Source organism: Urocitellus parryii, chromosome 6 (assembly GCF_045843805.1).
Source record: "Urocitellus parryii isolate mUroPar1 chromosome 6, mUroPar1.hap1, whole genome shotgun sequence".
NCBI classification, from domain to species: Eukaryota; Metazoa; Chordata; class Mammalia; order Rodentia; family Sciuridae; genus Urocitellus; species Urocitellus parryii.
Window position 1 is genome coordinate 107,011,478 of NC_135536.1, and position 20,878 is coordinate 107,032,355.

Genomic DNA, 20,878 nt, shown 5'->3' on the forward strand with positions numbered 1-20,878 from the left:
TCAAAGTCATAACACTCCATTAAAAACAGAGCCAGACACTGGCTGATGTAACCCAATCCAAGGTTTTCCCTTCAGCCACCTGCTTCTCTAAAAACTGCCAACTTCGACCAAGGTTCAACTTGGCTGTAACTCCAACAAGCAGCTGCATTTCTGATAAATAATTGGTTATCAAATTAACTGTGGCCTTGGCACCTGTCAGACCAAATCAATTAATAAGGATTTTTAGAGAGCAGATGTTTTAAAATTTTGTTTAGTTACCCATGCTATTTTTGAAATCACATGATTTTAAATACTTGATTTTAAATATCATAAAAGTTTTCTGTCTGGCAGGATTCCTGAGCAAAGTATGTGCATATGTTTGGGGTCTATGATAACTTAGTCATTCCATGTTTAAATATAAAGAACTTGGCATTTAAACTCAATCAGTTCAAGATTTTCCATGTCTCTTTCCCAGAAGGATGAGCCATTGCCAAGGGCAATTGGCTTTTCGAGGCGATGGTTCAGTGTCTTCATTTGGTCCCCATTCTTATAAAATTTTATTAATGTTCATGGTGACAATCTCTGCTGAGTGCCCTCTTCTGCTCCTTCCTGGTTCTGATTTCAGGCTTTGATGAGTAGCCAACTCATACTGAGCCACTTCTGAGCCCTCTCAGGGTGCCATGAAGGAATTCTATGATGCTTCCTTATGCCGCCCAGAGCACACCTCACCCAGCACACTTCTCCCAAGCCCACAGGCTGGCATTACTGTTTCAATCATTGCTGTCCACCCATAAAGACCCCAAGATGGGGCATTCATTTATTTACATTTAATGTGATTACCAATGTAGTCCAAAATCTTAAAAGAAAGGAAAAATCTCTTTATAAATACCCGAGAAATGAAATCAACCTGTATCCATCAACTAATGAATGAATAAAGAAAATGTGGCACAAATACACAATGAAATATTATTCAGCTGTAAAAATCCTGGAAGTAGAGATCATTATGCTAAGTGAAATAAATTAGGCACAGAAAGCCAAGTACTGCATGTGGAATTGAAAAGAGTTGATCTTAGAGAAATTGAGAGTAGAATAGTTGTTACCAGAGGCTGAGGAGAGGAAAGATGAAAACAGGTTTTTGGATAGGATAAGTTATAGTTAGATAGGATAAGAAGTTATGGTATGCTATTACATAGTAGACTGACTACAGATAACAATACTGTCTGTACATTGTAAAAAGCTAGAAGAAAGAGTTCTGAGTGTTTTTACCACAAATAAATAATAAATGTTAGATAGATATGTTTACCCTGATATAAAAATTGCACAATGTTTTGATACATATAGGATCAAAATATCACATGGTACACTATCAATGAGTATAATTTTTGTATTTCTGTATATCAGTTAAAAATAAATATAAATTTAAAAAGCAAGGATATATGGTTACATAGATAGAGACACGTTTTCTTGAATCCTTTAACAGTTTACTGGAAATAATCTGTCCATACATTTATTTATGAGGAAATGTTTATTCAGAGCACACTCTCTGCCAATTACTATTCTAGGTACTGAGAATATGGTAATAAGCAAAAAAAAAAAAAGACAAGGAAATTCAATTCTAATGCATCAAGACGGGCAAGAAACAAGATCACATTTCACAATGAAAACTGAGCTTATTTTTATTCTTATATCCAAACAACCCATGAAATATTAAACTTTTCCCCAAACAAGACATACCTGAAAGCCACATAAGTTTTGAGCAAGTTCTCACGGTTTAAGAGTTACAAATGCCTAGGATTATGCTCCGTATTGCTTTCCAGGGTATTTAAAAATATAGGAATTAACTTTATTAAACAACTATAAGTAGTTATCCATTGCTGATTGCTTACTGTGTGTCAGGCACTATGCTAGTACCTTTGCATATAGTATCTCTAGTTCTTAGTGCAGCCCTGAGTAAGGTATTGTCATTATTAGCTCTACTTTACAAATGAGAAAACTGAAGCTGATATAACTTAATTACTGAAGTCATACAGATTTTAAGTGGATGAGTCTAAATTAAACCCACATGGTCTGACTCCCTACAAATAATAGGGAAGTCATAAAAACAAAGCAAAATTAGTAATTATTTATGTAGGATGAAGTTCTTTAAACAAAACCTTCCCCTTTTATACTTAAAGAGTGTACATGTGTGAGTTGAGGACTCAGGGAGAATTGGCTTGGGAAGGAGAGGATGAAATAGACAAAATTAGTTGAAGGTAAATTTGCAAACACTGATGACAAAGCATATCAGAAAGCATAAATGGAGGAAGGTGTATAAATAGAATCCATTTTTCAAATGTTAGGTTCCCATATGAGCTCCTGGGAACAGATCCTGGCAGGAATGGGGAGATTGGGAAGCAAGCCCAGAGCAACCATTCTATGGGCAACCACCCAGCTCCAGGCCTTAACCCCAACCTCCTCCCACTGTGCCTTCTTCCCTGGCTCCAAATGAGTATGCCCCCAGACTAAATGTGTCCTCTCCTGCCTCCAGTAAGCCAGCCTTCCTACAGGACTATGACCTCTTTTCTTGCATCCTCAGTCTTGGCCCTGAACTTGACCTCCCAGGCACATGCAGTTTATCCAAGACAGCTGCATCAGTCCAGGCGTCCCATGTGTCCCCTGGTTTACCTTGATAAAAATCAAATTCTCCACCTGTATCATCTTACTTCATGGTGTCCTCAAACTGTGCCAAAGGAAAACATCCTATGAACTAAGTTTAATTTCTCCAGAGCAGGCCCAGGGAGCCAGGAGGGAGCAAGCAGATGGGAAGGCAACAGGACACTCTGTGCCCATGGGGCCTTTGAACATCAAATACAATCAGACTTCATCTTTGCATAAACTCTATGGACATCTTTTGTTTTCTCTGGCCCATGGACATGCCTCTCCCATGAGATTATAAGTTCCTTGAATAATAGCCTCAAAACAAAACAAAACAAACAAACAAACAAACAAAAAACCTAAGAATAGATCTTACCAAGGAGGTGAAAAACCTCTATAGTGAAAACTACAGAACATTGAATAAGTAAATTGAAGAAGACCCAGAAGATGAAAAAACCTCCCATGTTCATGGATAGGCAGAATTAGTATCATTAAAATGGCCATACTACCAAAATGGCTATTTTACGATATACAGATTCTATGCAACTCCCATCAAAATACCAATGACATTTTTTGCAGAACTAGAAGATAACAGTTCTAAAATTCATTTGGAAGAATAAAAGACCCAGAATAGCCAAAGTATTTTTAATATTTTTAAGCAAAAAAAAAAAAAAAAAAAGCAGGACTGGAGGCATTGTAATTCCTGACTTAAATTATACAGAGCTATAGTGCTATAGTAACAAAAACTATATGGTACTGGCATAAAAACAGACCCTTAGACCAATACATCTACAGTCATCCGATCCTTGACAAAGTTGCCAAAAACATACATTATAGAAAAAGACATCCTTTTTAACAAATAGTGCTGGGAAAACTGGTTATCCATATGTAGAAGAATGATACCAGACTCTTATCTCTCACTCTGCACAAAAATCAACTCAAAATGAGTCAAAGACCAAGAGATTAGACCAGAAACTCTGCAACTCCTAGAAGAAAATATAGCGTCAACACTCCAGCATACAGGCACAGGCAACAACTGTCTCAATAGGACCCCTAAAGCTCAGGAAATAATGCCAAGAATTAATAAATGGGATGCCATCCAATTAAAATCTTCTGCACAGCAAAGGAAAATTAGGAATTAGGAATGTGAAGAATGAATCTACAGAATGGGAGAAAACGTTTGCTAGCTACTCCTCTGGCAGAAGGTTAATATCTAGAATATATAAAGAGCTCAAAAAACTTTACACCAAAAAATCAAACAGCCCAGTTAATAAATGGGCAGATGAATTAAATAGACACTTCTCAAAAGAATAAATAGAGATGCCCCAAAAGTATATGAAAAAAATGTACAACATCATCATCAATTATAGAAATGCAAATCAAAACTACACTGAGATTCTATCTTATACCATTCAGAATGGCAGTCGTCAAGAACATAAATAATAAGAAATGCTGGAGAGGATGTGGAGAAAAAAGAACACTTTCACCCTTTTTTGGTGAGATTGTAATTAGTACAATCTCTATGGAAATTCCTCAAAAGACTAGGCATGGAACTACCCTATGACCTAGCTATTCCACTCCTTGGCATTTATTGGAAAGAATTAAAGTCAGCATACTGTAATGACACATGCATACCCATGTTTACAGCAGCATAATTTAAAATAGCCAAAGTATGAAACCAGCCTAGGTGTCCATCAATGGATGAATGGATAAAGAAAATGTGGTCATACACAATGGAGTTTTATTCAGCCATAAAGAAAAACAAAATTATGTCATTTGCAGGAAAATGGATGGGACTAGAGACCATTATTTAAGCACAATAAGTTGAACTCAAGGATGAAGGATCATATGTTTTATCTCATGAGGAGGCTAGAGAGGAAAAAGAAAAAGAAAGGTGGGGGCAGAGCTCATGAAAATCAAAGGGAGAGCCACAGAGGAAAGGGACCAGGGTAAGGGAGTAGGGAAGGAGTGGTTAAGTGCTGGGGAGTGATATTGACTAAATTATTTTGTTATATGGAGTGCATGTATGAATACATAGCAATAAATCCCATCATTGTGTACAACTATAATGCACCAATAAAATATGGCAGCAGAATCAGTCATTAGACCTCTGTAAGGTCCACGAACATTGTTTCCTCCTTAGAAGAAGAGGAAGTGGATCACAGCCCATTGTAAAAGGAAAACTCAGCCCAAACAGCACAGCCAGGGAGAGACCTCCCTCCTCTTCTCCCTTGCCCTCTCCTCTTTTTCTCAACTAGTCCTTCCTCTTTCTCTGGATTTCTGTTCATTGGAACCAAAATTACATTGTGACCATGACCACAAGGTGAATGGAAACACAAAGAACAGAACCGATTAATCTGTTTGGGGTTTCCTGTCACATGATCTACATAAAAGCAAAGCATATCAGATGTTCCATTCACAGGTCTTTATTTATTTATTTTTCTAAAGATTTTTTTTAACATTTATTTTTTTAGTTATAGTTGAACACAACACCTTTATTTTGTTTATTTTTATGTGGTGCTGAGGCTCGAACCCAGGGCCACGCATGTGCTAGGCGAGAACACTCTACCACTGAGCCACAATCCCAGCTCTTAAAGTTATCCTCTGCTTTTGTTTCAAGTTAGGGTTTTTTTCCCCCAATTATTCCTTTTCTAAGCGTGTCTATATTTTATTTTTTAAATAGTGCCTGGCACTACAATATTCTTCTTTGGAAAAAGTTTTTGGAATGTGGGCAGATATATTTGATTTCTGGTGTAGTGCTAGCACCTATCCTCAGGCTGTACTGCGTTAGAACATTCTCTCCAAGACTTTGTTGGGTATTTACAATTTCAGGCTAAGGTCTGGAAAAGCAAGTTCGGAGATGGGTGGTCTGTGTATTGAATACCCTCCCTCCTCTGCCATCTCACTATTCCACAGCTCCCCTCCCACATCTGTCCCTTCCTACAGCAGGTACCCCAGCCCTCATGTCCGGAGTCTTCTGCAGAGAGGAAATAGTGTTTGAAACTTGATCCCTGAAGCCAAACTGCCTGGGTTCAAATCCAAGTTCTATCCCTCAGTGATTGTTGACTTTGGTCAGTGCTGGACCTTTCTGTTGCTCACTTTATTCATCTGCAAAGAACGAATAGCAGAAGGTCACCATGAAGATGAAATGTCTTAACCGATATAAAGCACTGTTAGAACAGTGCCCTGCACTCAGAGGCACTGATTAACAACCACACTTTCTTGTTCTCATCCCTTCTGAAAGTTACACTGACAGAATGATCAAGTCACACGGACTCATTCTGAAGTCCCTCCTCATTCATGTCTCTGTCCACCTTCAGGGACACTCCTTGGCTTGCTTGCCACCTCATCTTTATTTGCTCCCATGAAGCTCTGGATAGGGGCTGCACTCACCCACTGCAGCTTGGCCTCCCCGGCCCCGCTTACTAGGGAGCCTACCACATCCCCTAAAAAGCCCACCACAGAAGGCTTAAAGTTCCAAGGGGATTTGACAAGACATCAGTATAGGCTTCCCATCTGGCAGAGAGGAGTAAAATAAGGTGTAAGCCTGATCCTCCAAAGCCAAGGTTAGTTCTGTTCTGGAGTCTGAGAGATACCCACGTGTTGCCATTTTTTTCTCTCTCTGAGGCCCTCAACTCCAAAGGAAAAAGCTTTGGCCTTTTCAGGATGGTTCCTTCTCCCTGATTCTTCTCTCCTTGCTCTGGGGGGGGGGGCACAGCCCAGGACACTCCTAAAGGGCATATGGTCCCTTATCTCTTAGCCACATTCCCTCATACACTAGAATCTGCTCCTCCTCTGGCTCAGAGGTTCCCTCCAGCAACAAGCCTTCTCCTCCTACCTTACTCCTTCTTCCCACTCCCTCAGCTCCCAGTTTCATGAGGTATGGATGCCAGTGCCTTGGGGAGCACCGAGGCCTCTCCTCACACCATTCTCCCAAACACAGGAACACTCACTCACTCTAGTAATTGACACCTGCAGTCCCTGCTCAGCTGGTGGCTCTGGGTCTAGGACATTGACAAGATAGGCAAATTAGCCTGAGCATGTCCACAATAGACTGGGATCAGGCAAAGCAGACCCAGGTTACCTGAACCTAAGGATAGAGGAAACTTTGGATGAGCTGAGGGGTCAGAGCAGAGTCCAGGCTTCTAGACTTCCAGGCAAGAATGAGGCCCCCATACTGGTCCTGAGCTCTTCAGCTGTCACTCAGCTCAGTGTTGATGGAACGGGAACAACTTGATCAGATGTCTAATATATGTTTAAGGCTGGTAATAGGCCAGCACTTCACATGTTAATTCTTTAATCCTCACACAAAAAAAGCAAAACCCTAAGTGTCACATGATTCATAAGAGGAAGAGAGACAGCTGGGTTCCAAAATCCATGCACTTAACCATTACCCTGGACACCTGATTATAGGCTCAGCTCTACAATTGCCTAGCTAGAGCCTATGGCTGTTTATGAGCCTTGTTTTTCTTTTTCTTTTTCTTTTTTTCTCCCAGATCCACCTTTTAGGTGCAGGATTGTTGTAATAAATAAATAAATAAATCTGTGTTTATAAAAATCTTCAGTAGGGTGCCTTAAGATTAAATATGTGATGCTAGTTATCAACATCCATCATTATCACTATTATCAAGAGACAAATGCCTCTGAGTGGACAACTGTCCTTTTGCCTAACTCTTATCTTTCTTTTGTCTCTCCTTGCTCTAGGGGTGGGCTCCTGACAGCATTTCACATGTTACTTATTTAATCCTCACAAAAGCCCCACAGTATATGATATTACATTGATATTTCAAAATAAGAAAATGGAGGTAAAGGAAAAAAAAGCAAAACTCTAGGGGTCACAGGACTTGTAAGAGGAAGGCTGCCTACTCTGTAGGATTATTGTAAAGATGAAAAAAATATGAATATCTGTCCATAATGGTGAATAACTTTGGTGAATAGTTATTGAGTGAGTACCCCACATCATACATTGTGCTGGGAATGAGAAGTCAAGTTGGCATGGTCCCTGCCCTCAAGCAACTTCCAGTTTAGTAAGGCAAACTAGCAACTGCAACAGGACAGTTATTACACAGTCTGAGGATACAAAAGGGAAAGGTTGCCTGGTAGAGTTGGGGTTTTTCACAGGTGAGCATAAATTTAGCCATTCTGCAAAATCATGTTCATTTGTATGCTGTTTGAGATGGAACCTACAGGGTGAACGGGAATTTGGAGGCAGGTGGACAGTGGGCTGCCACTCCAGGAGGAAGACATGCCTGAAGAAGCAAGTGCAAGCACATTGGTTTTGCCAGAGCTGAAAGGTCCCAGGAGCAGTGCTGCACAAGCAGACAAGGTCCAGACCAGGAATGGGTCCTAAATGCCCTCCTGAGTATTATGAGGGCCACTGAATGATCGGCGATGACAGTGAAGAGGCAGAGCTGTGGTTAGGTGGTTTGTGGAGCTGGGCAAGCAGGGTCTTGGCTTGGGGGATGCCAAATGGGAGGTAGGAAGATGGGTGGACGATAACCAGGAGGATGTAATAACTTGGGCCTTGAGTCCTGGTGGATAAGGGCACTGGTCTCCATGCCAGGGGAAGAGATAAAGCTCCACAGGGTGAGGGGTAAGATCATTGAAAATTTAGAGCATTTTTGCCCTCAATTTTGCATTTTCTAGCATAATGAATAATTTTAAAACCTGTGCATAAGTGTTAATTAGCATCTGTGTAGCATTGCATTTACTCCTTTAGAAACATTTAAATAATTGCCATCACCTATGTACCCTCACAACCCTTACCCTTGATAATAAGGACTTTTCCAGGGTGTTAAGTGTGTTGCACTTTCCATCTCTACTTTAAAGTGAATACTTTAAACTACTTTTCTCAAGAAATGCACTTTCTATGTTGTGGGAAATTCAAAATTTCCCACAACATAGAAATAACTTTTTTCTGTTCCAAGGTTATCTCAGTGCAGCCCTCAACTAACTTCCAGGTCTTTCAAGTTTGTCAGTTTTCCTTCCCCACAGACTTGAGGCAAAAGATTCCTCTCTCCCTCATCCACACCCTGCTCTGTCCCCACTCCTCCCTGATCTGAGCAAATACCCAGTCTGTTCTGAGGTCTAACCTATGCATGTTGGGGTAAGGGAAGGAGGTCTTTGGGAGGGCAGGGGAAAGAGCTAGGGGGCTCAAGTAGTGTACTCGTTGTTCACTTGTATTTATCAAGAGGCTGTTCATCCTTATAGTACAAGGGCAGGAAGAGTACGCCCTGCAGATCCTGCTTCCTGAAGTAAGTGAAGCAGAAAGGGAAACCTGCCTGGTTTTGCCTCTCCCTCCCTCTCCTCCCCCTTTCTCCCCTTTTCTTCCCTCCCTTTCTCTTCTCTTCCCCTTCTTTCATCCCTTCTTTCCTCCCTTCTGTCCTATCCTAATCCCCCTGCCACCTACCACCAACTTGGAAGAGCAGGAAACTGAAAGTCTGGAGGACTGTGGGGAAGGAGGAGGCCTGAAGGGAGGGAATGGCCCCCAATTCCACTCCCAGGACTTGACAAATGCAAATGGGTGACTAGAAGCAAACATCACGGTGTTGTGCATCATTGTCCCACTTTCCCAAGTTCCACTTGTACCCTACCAAATACTAAGGCTTTAGCCAAGAGACTGCAACTTCATAGCTCCAAGTCCTCCTGGTGTCCTTTCTCTACGAGGAAACTCCTCCAGTCAGGGAAACCTTCTTAGACGATAGCCTCCACTCCCTAACCATCTTCTCTCTGTATTACCTTTTTACATCAAATACATACATTCATGGATTGACTATTTCCTTTAGCACCTCTATAAGTTCCATGTCTTGTGTGTACTTATGTTTTAAACAGTGTTTCCTTCTATGCTCATGATGAGAAATTCAAATAACATAGGTGTGTTTGGGGTTCAGTAAACAGATGATTGGTGACCCAGTAAGTGGGTCCTCTCCAGGTGGGTGAAGAATAGTGGGAATGGGATGCAGGAGAATAAGGTAGGGGCAGCTGGGCTGCAGAGAGACCACAGTGAATCTTAGATTTTAATACCAAAAGCTCTGGATGACGTGTAGATGTGGAGAGATCTTGCTTCGATGAAGGCAGAATACTAGGAAATTAAATCTGATGATGGTTTAAACTCATTTTTAAAAGATCCTAGATAGATAATGATAAAAGCAAATATGATAAAATATTAACATTTGGAAAGTCTGGGTGAAAAGTCTATTCGAGTTTGTTTGTAATATTAGCAACTGTTCTGTAAGCCTGAATTATTTGAAAACAATAACCAAAAAAGGTGACAATGGTGGAGAATGTGGTCTGAGCTGGTGAGAGGAGGGTGTGGAACCCTAGCTCTGCAATAGGAAGAGGAAGACAGAGATTCAGAGAACTGTGCAGGAGGTTCTGACAAAGGAGGCACTACCTCTTGATAGAAGCTGGAGATACTGGTTCTTTTTAAAATCAGAAATTATTTAAATCTGCAAAATAAATCCTATTCTTTTTGCCCAAATAAAATGTGGATTTCCCCTGTTAGGATAAATAGTAGTGTCCGGCCACGTGAGGCTTTGATGTTCACAAATGATAAGAACTCCTCGAGGTGATGGTTAGATTTTGAAAGCACAAATTAGCCAAGCTGTTGTTCCTCTCTCTGGAACACAGCAGATGGAGTCTGAAGTGCACAACTAGTGGAATGGAAAGATGTCATTCTTTGTGTTTATGTCATTTAGTGCAGCCATCCAGACATGTTCCCAGTAGACTGCCCTTTGTACAGATTTAAGATTACAATCACAGGTGTGCATAAATTTAGCCATTCTACAAAATCATGCTCATCTGTATGCAAATTATAATTTGAAATCAGAAAGCAACCTATCCTTGTTACTAGGAATCTGGCTATGACTAAATGCAATTCTCTCCTTTAGTCCTTCTTGTCTTCATGCTCAGTATTTTAAATAAGACAGTTAAGCATTTGCTCCAAGGTCACAAATATAGGCCCCAAAGAGCCCTATATTTGAAGCCAGGCATTTTTGATAGGAAATGAGCAAGAGCAGCTGAGGTGGACTAACAGGAAGAAGCATCTGCCTCAGCAGGAGTTGACCTCCCACTGAGCTAAGTTAATAGGCCCAATAATTCTAAAACTAACACCTTTTCCCTTGATGGGATTGGTTCAGATTGGCATTGCAACCCAATTTGGGCCAGGAAAACACAGAGAAGTTATTGGGGTCTTCTGGGAAAGTCTTTCCTCAATCTTATGGGAGTCCTGGTCATGCTCCAGCCTGAGATGAGAAATCATGGAGTAGTAGGGTTAAAGGCCAACCCTCCAGGATTCCAAGTGTGACCTACCTCTCGGCAGAATGATGTTGTACATGGCAGAACATGGCATGTGGGTTCTGGGCAACTGCTTTTCCCCACTTATGTTCTGGATCCTCTCTTTCTTTCTTTCCAAAGACTGCTTCTACAGTTCTTCTTGGACCTTTCTTTGCCCTATCATATTTTCAACATGCTTTGATTCTTTCACATTAAACCCAAACAAACCATACTCTCTCCCAGTTACAGCCCTTTTTCTCTCTTCCCCTTTTCAGAACTTTCTATCTGAACTTTCTCATCTTCCATTCACATTTTAGACCATTCTTATCTGGTTCCTGTCTTATCTACTCTCATAAAACTTCTTGTCAAAGTCATTACTGACCTTCATCATTGAGTGTGTTCCTGTTCTCATTTCTCCTGACCTCCCAGACAGACTTAAATTGCTTTAGCATTCCCTTCTTCTTGGAACAATTTCTATCTTGGCTTCTATGCTGCCCACTCACTTGGTCTTTCCCCTACCTTGCTGGTAATGCTTTTCTATCACCTGCACATTGGCCTCTTCCCCTCCATTGAATTTCTAAATGTTGGACTTACTCAAAGCTTGATCCTGGGCCTTCTACTCTTCTTGGTTTATTCTATTTCTATCTTCATTCAATGCTCAGTTTGCACAATATTTGTTGAGTGTCTAATATAAAAGAGATATTGTTTTAAGCATTGGAGATCAAGCAAAGGTAAGTGGACAAAGTCCCTGTCTTTATAAAGCATACATTCTCATGGAAGAGAAAACAAACAACAAAGTAACTGTATAATATGACATTGGGTAGTGACAGCACAATGAAGGAAAACAAAGACAGGTAAATGGATAATGAGGATGGTTCTGTTTTAAAAGTGGCCAGCGAGGGCTTTTTGAAGAGGTGACATTTACATTTTAGTATTGAATGAAGATAGAAATAGAATAAACTGAGTAGAGTGCAATGTGAGAAGAATCAAGGACCTCACCAAGTGGGACTCCATTTGACTTGAGTGACAGAAAGAATAACAGAACTATTTGGTATCATTTATTAAAATAAGTAAGACAAGAGAGAAGATGTAGGAGATATACTAAGGGGTTATTTAAATACATCCAGTTCCTCTTGTAAATGATTCTGTTTTCAAGTCTCACAGAAATCTTACCTGACCACTCTGTTTCTGAGCGCATCTGCCACTGCCATTTCTCCATCCAGATAGTCTCTGTCACACATTCCTTAGCAGTTTGTTGTTTTCATGATAGTTACTATAATCTACTATAATTTGTAAGAATAGAACTTGACTAATTTTTGGCCATCTACTTGTCTATTTTGTTCATGCTGCATCCTCTGGGCCTAGAATTGTGCCAGTCACAAAGAAGGGGCTAAAATCACCAGTTGTCAAGAGGACAAAGGATAGGTCTGTTGTCTGGGGAAGTCAGAACAACTTGGTTCTCCTCTGAGTTGAGCTATGAGAGCAGGAAGCCATCTGTGAAATACATGAGGATCTTAAGCCAGGGAGATTTAGATTTGGCCTTGGGAAACCAATACACCTTGACCTTTATCTCCACTCTTCTAGGAAGAGCCCCCATAGTAGCACTGGAAATGGGCATTAGAAACTGAACCCATTAGGAACTGAACAGCCCACCTTTAACCTTTTTTTGGTGAAGAACATTCTATGAAGGCCTTTGATATTTCCTGATATAAATAAAGCAGGCACAGGCTCCATCTGATTGGCTTGCCCATCCTGCCCCCACCTTCAAAACTACTTTGTGTTCTGTGGGGTTTTTTTGTCATTTTATTTTTCTTACCTTTTATTTCTCAGCCAGCCTATTCCATAGAGGGCAACCCCATTTCCACTGCCTGCATGGATGCAGGCAAGATATGAATATTAGCTACATGGCTTTGGACAAATTATTTCCATGATGTTTTCTCAATTTCAAAAGTGCTTAGATGATTTTTAAGGGCTAATTTGTCTACTTCAAAATATATTTAAATCCAGGACTTTTATTTCATCTGACCAAATTTGTACCCAGAACATCATTTAGGTAACAACTATGCTAAAAGGCTTTCTGATATAGAATGAGTGCGAATTATTGCATGTAGGGAAATTTACCACAGGAATCCTGAAGTTCTCTATATTGCCACTGCTGGCCCCTCTAAGTCCTCATTTTAAGGTGGATATCTGTTCTGCCAACTCCACTCCAGAACCAGGGAGAAACAATTGGAAAGAAAGAAGAGAGGTATTTGTTTTTTGGGGCATTTTTGATCACCTACTTAATTCTGCAGTTCCATTCTTTCCAACTAGGCTTATTTCCCCTGCATTAAAGGGGCATTTAATGACTAAGGCATCTCTTCACAGACTCTGTGAGGCAGAGATTACCCCCATGTCACTGAAGAAAATGAGGTTCAGGGAGATGACTTGATTTTCCCTGGTTCAGACTAGTAGTTCAGTGACAGAAAAGAAGTCCAAACTGTATTTGGGTCCTACTCAGCTTTCCACTATGCCCTAGATACAAATAGTCAAGGGTAAACCCTCCTAGTTTAAACTAGTTTCCAACAGAGATCAGTAGAGTAGAGGAAAAGGACAAAGAAGGATGGAGGTGGGGAAGGCATGTGGAAGTACTGGGGAACAAATCTACCAAATATGCTATGCCTGTGTACACCACAATGAATCCCATATAAAATTAGAATACACTAATTAAAATAGTAGGAGATCAGGGGATAGAAATGGGGAGGGAAAGGGAAGTACTGGGGAATTCGATTTATCAAATTGTGTTATATGCATGTGCAAATATGGCATAATGAATCTCACATTATGTATAATCACCAATTTTTTAAGAAAAGAAACTCGTAGAAATTAGTGTTGAAGAAACTGAGAATTTACATTTCAATGAATCTGGGACATCCTACTGCAAAACTAATTACTATGTAACTACATAGGTAGACGGGAATATGCCACAAGAAATTGTTTGAAGAGGCAGGAAAGATTTCCCAGGGCCTTCCAGAGAAGGAAGAGAGATGCCAGGAGTATCTTTTCCTCACATGATCATTGGAAGATTCTTCACTTCCCAGGTTTTTCTCTTCTTCAGCATCCCCCCTCCCACCCCACTGAACTGAGGGGCACTTAACCACTGAGCCACACCCTTTTTATTTTGAGATAAGGTCTCACTAAGTTGCTTAGAGCTTCACTAAGTTGCTGAGGCTGGCTTTTAACTTGAGATCCTCCTACCTCCGTCTCCCAAATTACTGGGATTACAGGCGTGGGCCACTGTGCCTGGCTTCCTCAGCAATTTTTGAAGACTTCACTTTCAAAAGAATCCTGTTTTTTCTCAGCGAGGAATTTTCCTCCCAACAAGGTGTCCTTGTCCTAAACGTGTGTCTCACCGTAATGCGTATGCACAAGTATCACCTAAAGCTGTATATGAAGCTATATATGAATCTCAGCGTTGGGCATGATTCTGAATGAAAAATTGTTTTTGTTTTATCAATAAACCGTTTAGCATTCTCTTAAAGCAGAAAGGAAGGACAAACAAAGCAGATGGGTGTACTTCCTTTCTCTTTCTATTCCAGTCCCAAGCCATCCCTCTCTTACTTTGAATGTAAAGAAATGGTCTGGTAACAAGGACTCAGTACTGTAAATAGAGGAATCATTATTCTTTCCTTCTCTACTAATAAATAAAGAACTAAAACATTGAGGTAAGATCATAAATAGAAAAATATATAAATAATATTTATTTTGTACAAAATAGCTGTCAGTGTCCAAGAGCCAAGCAGCTGTTAGTGTCCCCAGATGCCAAAGGCAACCAAGAGAGGGGCCGAGCCCTCAGAGACGCAAGAGAGAGCCCAGCAGCAGCTCGCCCTGGCCCAGGACGCGGCCCCGCTCCAGGCCGCGGCCCTTTTTCTCCGCCTTGACGCGCACAGTCAGGTGGCGCACTTGGTCTTCCATGAGCCCATCGAAACAGAAGTCCTGGTCAAAGGCGTCCTTGAGACTCCGGCGGAGCACTGAGCTGCGTTGCTTGCGCGTGGAGCCTGTAGGCTGCAGAACTAGGCTGATGCGGCAGCCAAGGGCCCGGGGCTCAGGGGTACCTCCGGCCAGGCCCTCGGCTCGCAGCAGTCGGATGCGGAGGCGGCCGCTGCCGGGACAGTAGTTGGCGGCCAGGCGCAAGGCGCAGCCAGAGCGGCCCAGTGCTACGGTGCCCTCAGCTTCCACGAGCTTAGTCCGTGGGTCCAGGGACGAGGGCGAACACGGTGGCGCTGGGGTGTTGGGCTGAGAGGCGGAGCCGCGCTCCACGTCTCCGTCCTGGTTGGAGGCAGAGCGTGCGCGAGCCAAGCCGCGACTCCTCCGAGCCCGCAGCGCGCGACTTAGCAGCCCGTTAGGGGCGCGCAGGAGGCGGCGGCCGCCAGGCCTCGGGGAGAGCGCGTCCCTAGGCGGACAGGGACAGCCAGGTGCCGCGGCGGGAGCTGCGTCCGGGGTTCGCAGGGGCAAACGGGTGACGTCCCCTTCTCGGTTGCCCCCGTAGGTGTGCGCTCGGGGTCTGGCAGCTGGCTGCTGCAGGAGCGCGGCGGCGCGGGGATCCCCGAGAAAGAGCGACTCCTTGCGGCGCGTGTGCGGGCTCTCCAGTAGCGTGCAGAAGCCGTAGGCTGTGAGCGCGCGGGGCAGGTGAGGCAGCGAGAGCGCGGCCTGTGAGCGCGGGTCCCAGTCGGTGCGAACCGCGCTCTCATCGTCCGCGCGGGGCCACAAGTCCGGTTCCGCGGCGCACCGCCGGGGCAGGGCGCCGGCCGGGGGAGATTCTGGTGGGCACGGCAGGGACAGCCGCGGCGGGATGCAGAACTCGGGGATGCGACCCGGGGTGAGAACGTTAGAGAAGGCGGGCTCTGGAGCTGAGGAACGGAGTTTCTCGAGGAGCCGCATACTCAAAGGCTGGAAGGAGCAGGAAAAAAGTGTTCCTGGGGAAGAGAGAAACTGCTTGAGTTTGGGTGCCTGGAGCTGCTGGACTCCCGCGGGAGAGGCTAGATCCTTCCCCCACAGCCTCTGAAAGTACCTACAGATTTACCTAGGACCCTGGGTCAGCCCGAGTCTCTCGCACACCCTCAGACCCACCCTGCCTTCCATTCATTGAAACTAAATACACGAACAAATAGAAATCAGACCTTTTCCTCTTCTTAAATCTGCCTGGGTCTGGTTTGCAAGCTCCGAGCTGATAACTCCACGGTTGTGGCTGGGGCTCTAGGTCCAACACTACAGCTGGGACAGTGGCACTCATCTCTTATAGTGTAACTGGAGTCCCGCCCAGTTGCCTGGAGTCCAACCCCTGGAGACATTGGACAGCCCGCCTTCCCAGTCACCCCTTCCTATGACGACTGGAGCCCTTCATTGGGCGCTGCGGTCTGAGCGACGCTGTCTCGGGGTCAGACGCCTTCTGGTTAGCCTTGGGACCTCTTTCGCGATAACTGCAGGGAATGGAATAGACAGTTGGGGTGTAGGAGCTGCAGGTGAAGAGAGGATGCCCTGTTGCTGTGCGGAAGAATTGGCGGCTGGAAATGTTTGCTGCATCTTGGAGAATGTGAAGCAATATGAAAAGAACCATTAATTTCTAGGCTGGGAGATAAATCCTGTCACCCACTCTGCACCTGACCTACAAGTCCTAGGGATTTCTATTTTCCTGCCCCCTCGCCCTTACTCTGCAAATGAGTGAGTACCCATTTCCAAGTACACATGCTCCTTCACTTAGAATGGGGTTACACCAGGATAAACCCATGGTAAACTGAAAATTTTGATAGGCTGAAAAATGCATTAGCCTAATCTACCTTACACATGTTCCAAATTCTTACATCTTCCTACGGTTGGGCAAAATCATCTGAGGAAAACCCTTTTTTGTAATAAAATGTGAAATAGTTCAAAGTGGAAAACAATGGTCGTATGTGCTTGCTTTTGTAACACGATGAAGTCAAACATTTATGCTCAGAGTATAAGTCGGAACTATCCCTATATCTTATTTAGCATCTGTCTCCCTCTGCTGGACTGTGATCTCCTTAGTGGAAAGAATATCTATAAAAATTTCTCAGTAACTTTAGTTGCTGCCTATTATTTTCATTGTCACAAAAGTTGGGATTGCTATCTCATGCCCTAAAAACCACATTTGATGTTTCCAAAGCTGCTACTTTTCTTTCTGCTCTTACATGGACATATTCAGCTAGGAAAGCACCTTACAAATAACCTAAGTTTACTCTTTCCATCCTCTAACTTCATTTTCTGGGATGAGAAAGTTGGGGAAATTTTGTGAAGTTTAAAGAAAGCTACTGAATGTCAGAACCTAGAACTAGCAATTTCCTATTTGCCTCTGCATGACATATGTCCTGCTGTCTGAAATGCCCTTTCCCTGATTTTTTTCTTTCTGTAGCAATTCCTATTTATTTTCCATAATTCAGTCCACACATTCCCACCCCCCCTTCAGGAACTTTTACCTAACTCTTCTACTGCAGTTCATCAGCCCTTCCTGATTCACTCCTTACACATAATATGTACCACCATTGTTTCATTTAGCATGCTGTTTGGAATATTGGGTTTATAAGTTTTTCTCCCCTAATAGACTAAGTTTTCTGTGAGCAAGGACTGGGACAATGCAACTAGGGTGGAGGTTAGGGAACCCATAATGAGTGTATGTGAAATAAATAAAAATTCTAAGATATGGAATCTGGTCTTCCTCCAAATCCAGTTGCCCTATCCAAGGGTCAAGGCTGCCTCTTATTTCTCTCTTATCCATTTCCAGCACCAGGGATACGATCCCAGGAAATAGTAAGGCTCTGTAAATATTTGATGAATTATATTGTGTTGATTCGATGCCAATCTACAATCCAGGTCTTATGACTGTCAGCTGCTTTCAAGCCACATATCTTTGTAAGTAGGTTATTTGAATTCTTTCTCACAACAAATCAGTGAGATGTTGTTTCTGTTTTCCACGTGAGAAACTGAGTCTCAGTTTAAGAGACTTGTCTAGGGTCCTTTAAGTGATGGATCATAGTCCACATATACTAAGTCCTAGCTTTTTTTCTAATTTCTTCCTTCTGTCCTGCCTGCCTTTTTTCTTACTGTTCCCTTCATTCCCTCAGTTCCATATAACCACTGAGTCTGTGGTGTATCAAGCACTCTGTGACTTGTATAGCACTTTATACCCAGAATTCTAATTCTCAAACCACCCAAGTCTATCATTATCCACTGTTCTTGCTTCGGGAGAAGCCCCAATATTTCTAAATTTTTCAACTTAAGGAGAGTTAATGCTTTCCCTGTATTAATAATGTTTTGTTTCTTAATTGACCTCTGTTTCCCTTTGGGGTATTCATTTTTAAAATTGCATTTAAAAATTCAGTTTAAAAAATGTTTTTAGTTGTAGATGGACTCAATACCTTTATTTTATTATATGTGGTGCTAAGAATCGAACCCAGTGCCTCACACATGCTAGGCAAGCATTCCACCACAGAGCCACAACCCCAGCCCCTAGGGTATGCTTTTTTGAGGGGTAAGTATCAATTGATATGTAGCCACTGGGGCCAGGGAGCAATAGACATTCCTGCTAAACCAAAACTTTCAGGCAGTGGCATCTCTAAGGGTCTCTGATAGGGTCTCTCTGGCTTATCAGGACAATCTGTAGATTGGTGGATGAAGAGTCTTCTCTAAAGCAGAACACATCTGCTTTCTGTCCCAGGGTACATGCAGCTCATTTCAAACTAAAACTCTGTGAAAATGACTTTTCCTCTCCTGAGAGGCTTTGAGACAGAAACTCAGACATGCCATTGTGGGAGAATGCCACTGAAAGCAGGACATGAGATGTGAGAGAATGTGCTTCCAGCATGTCCATGTCTATAGAGCAACACAAGCAGGGCTGAAAACACAATCTCTGTCAAAAGGGTTCTCCCAAAATACATTTCCCATGAATAAACATTCTATAGAAGAGAAAGTAAGGTAAAGGGAAATTAAATTGCTTACCAGGAACACACTCAAGTTATTCATTCTTTTGTACTGATATCTGCAGACTGAATCCACAGTTATCCTTCAGGATTCTTAAATCACATTTGGACAAAGTGAAAAGGGACCCATCAATGAAGACTCTCATCTCCCCAGTTGCTTTCTGTTTTGTGCCTAATCATTACTCAAAGTCAGCTATCACCATATATTCAAAGCTTTGAAATTATTTCAAAGAAAGTATCTCAATATTAATGTTTACAGGATACTCTATTAGGTAGACGTCATGTTAAATGTTTAATATATTTTATCTTATCTAAACAACTCTACACAGAAGATAGGGATACAGAAAATGAGGCTAATAAAGGAAAAATAATTTGTCCAAAGTCTCACATCTAGTAGTAGCAGAGCTGAGACTTAAACTAGATCCATTTGGCTCATAGCCACTTATAGCCACTTTCCTAGAGTACTCCCCTCAAAGCCATTTTTTTTTTCAAAAAATTTCATCTAGGTGGCTAGGTAAAAGAGAAACATTGGATCTGAGTTGAAACTTTATTGATTAAATAAGAACCTAATATAGTAAAGCATGATGAAATTGTAATGAGCAGGAAATCATGCACTAGTTGTGCATAGGAGTGCTGTGCCATTTGTAAACAGAATCCTTGTTCTCCCAGGAAGTGTGTTCATTTTCTTTATTTATAGTATATCTAGTTCCAAAAAAGGATTCAGGTGACTTACATAACAGGCCCAGGAAATTTATAAGAGTCTGACATGATGAAAATGGAAAAGATGTGCATTGATTGAATAAAGAACCTTGTATGAGATCACAGATTGCTTGTGTCAATACCTATGCCCTGGAATGGGAAGGAAAAGGTAGGAAGACAGTTCCTACCTGGGAAAGGTCTGGATGCTGAGAAGCTCCACAGAAGATTCACAGTCTACTAGCCTAAAAAGCCTTGGAGAGAACCATGTTTAGCCATGTGGGAATGGATATCTTTACAGAACAAAATACGATCTCAGAAAATCATCAAGAAGACAGAACATCAGAAACATATTTCTGATGCAGCCTTCAAAGAAACTGGCAAAAAACAAAACTATGTAGCTTAATATCATAACTGGATACCTATGTGATTTTTTTATTGGTTGTTCAAAACATTACAAAGCTCATGACATATCATCTTTCATACATTTGATTCAAGTGGGTTATGAACTCCCATTTTTACCCCAAATACAAGTTGCAGGATCACATCAGTTACACATAAACATTTTTACATAATGCCATATTAGTGACTGTTGTATTCTGCTACCTTTCCTATCCCCTACTATCCCCCCTCCCCTTCCCTCTCATCTTCCCTCTCTACCCCATCTGCTGTTATTCAATTCTCTCCCTTGTTTTTTTTTCCCTTTCCCCTCACAAACTGTTATATGTAATTTTGTGTAACAATGAGGGTCTCCTTCCATTTCCATGCAATTTCCCTTCTCTCTCCCTTTCTCTCCCCCCACTCGTCTCTGTTTAATGTTAATCTTTTCCTCATGCTCTTCCTCCCTGTTCTGTTCTTAGTTGCTCTCTTTATTATCAAAGAAGACATTTGGCATTTGTTTTTTAAGGATTGGCTAGCTTCACTTAGCATAATCTGCTCTAATGCCATCCATTTCCCTGCAAATTCCATGATTTTGTCGTTTTTTAGTGCTGCGTAATACTCCATGGTGTATAAATGCCACATTTTTTTATCCATTCATCTATTGAAGGGCATCTAGGTTGATTCCAGAGTCTAGCTATTGTGAATTGTGCTGCTATGATCATTGATGTGGCAGTATCCCTATAGTATGCTCTTTTAAGGTCCTCAGGGAATAGACCAAGAAGGGCAATAGCTGGGTCAAATGGTGGTTCCATTCCCAGCTTTCCAAGAAATCTCCATACTGCTTTCCATATTGGCCGCACCAATTTGCAGTCCCACCAGCAATGTACAAGTGTACCCTTTTCCCCACATCCTCACCAGCACTTATTGTTGTTTGACTTCAT

The 20,878-nt window shown here is 42.1% G+C and overlaps 1 protein-coding gene across 1 annotated transcript; it reads right to left on the bottom strand.

The window, feature by feature from the left end:
• Nucleotides 1–14,661: 14,661 nt before the first annotated feature.
• On the bottom strand, nucleotides 14,662–16,113 carry LOC113180074 (C2 calcium-dependent domain-containing protein 4A). Its single transcript, XM_026384901.2, has 2 exons — nucleotides 16,047–16,113; nucleotides 14,662–15,842 (listed from the first exon to the last, which is right to left on the bottom strand). The coding sequence occupies exon 2, from the start codon at nucleotides 15,805–15,807 to the stop codon at nucleotides 14,719–14,721; it is 1,089 nt and encodes a 362-aa protein (XP_026240686.1). The 5' UTR covers nucleotides 15,808–15,842; nucleotides 16,047–16,113; the 3' UTR covers nucleotides 14,662–14,718.
• Between the last annotated feature and the right edge of the window lie 4,765 nt (nucleotides 16,114–20,878).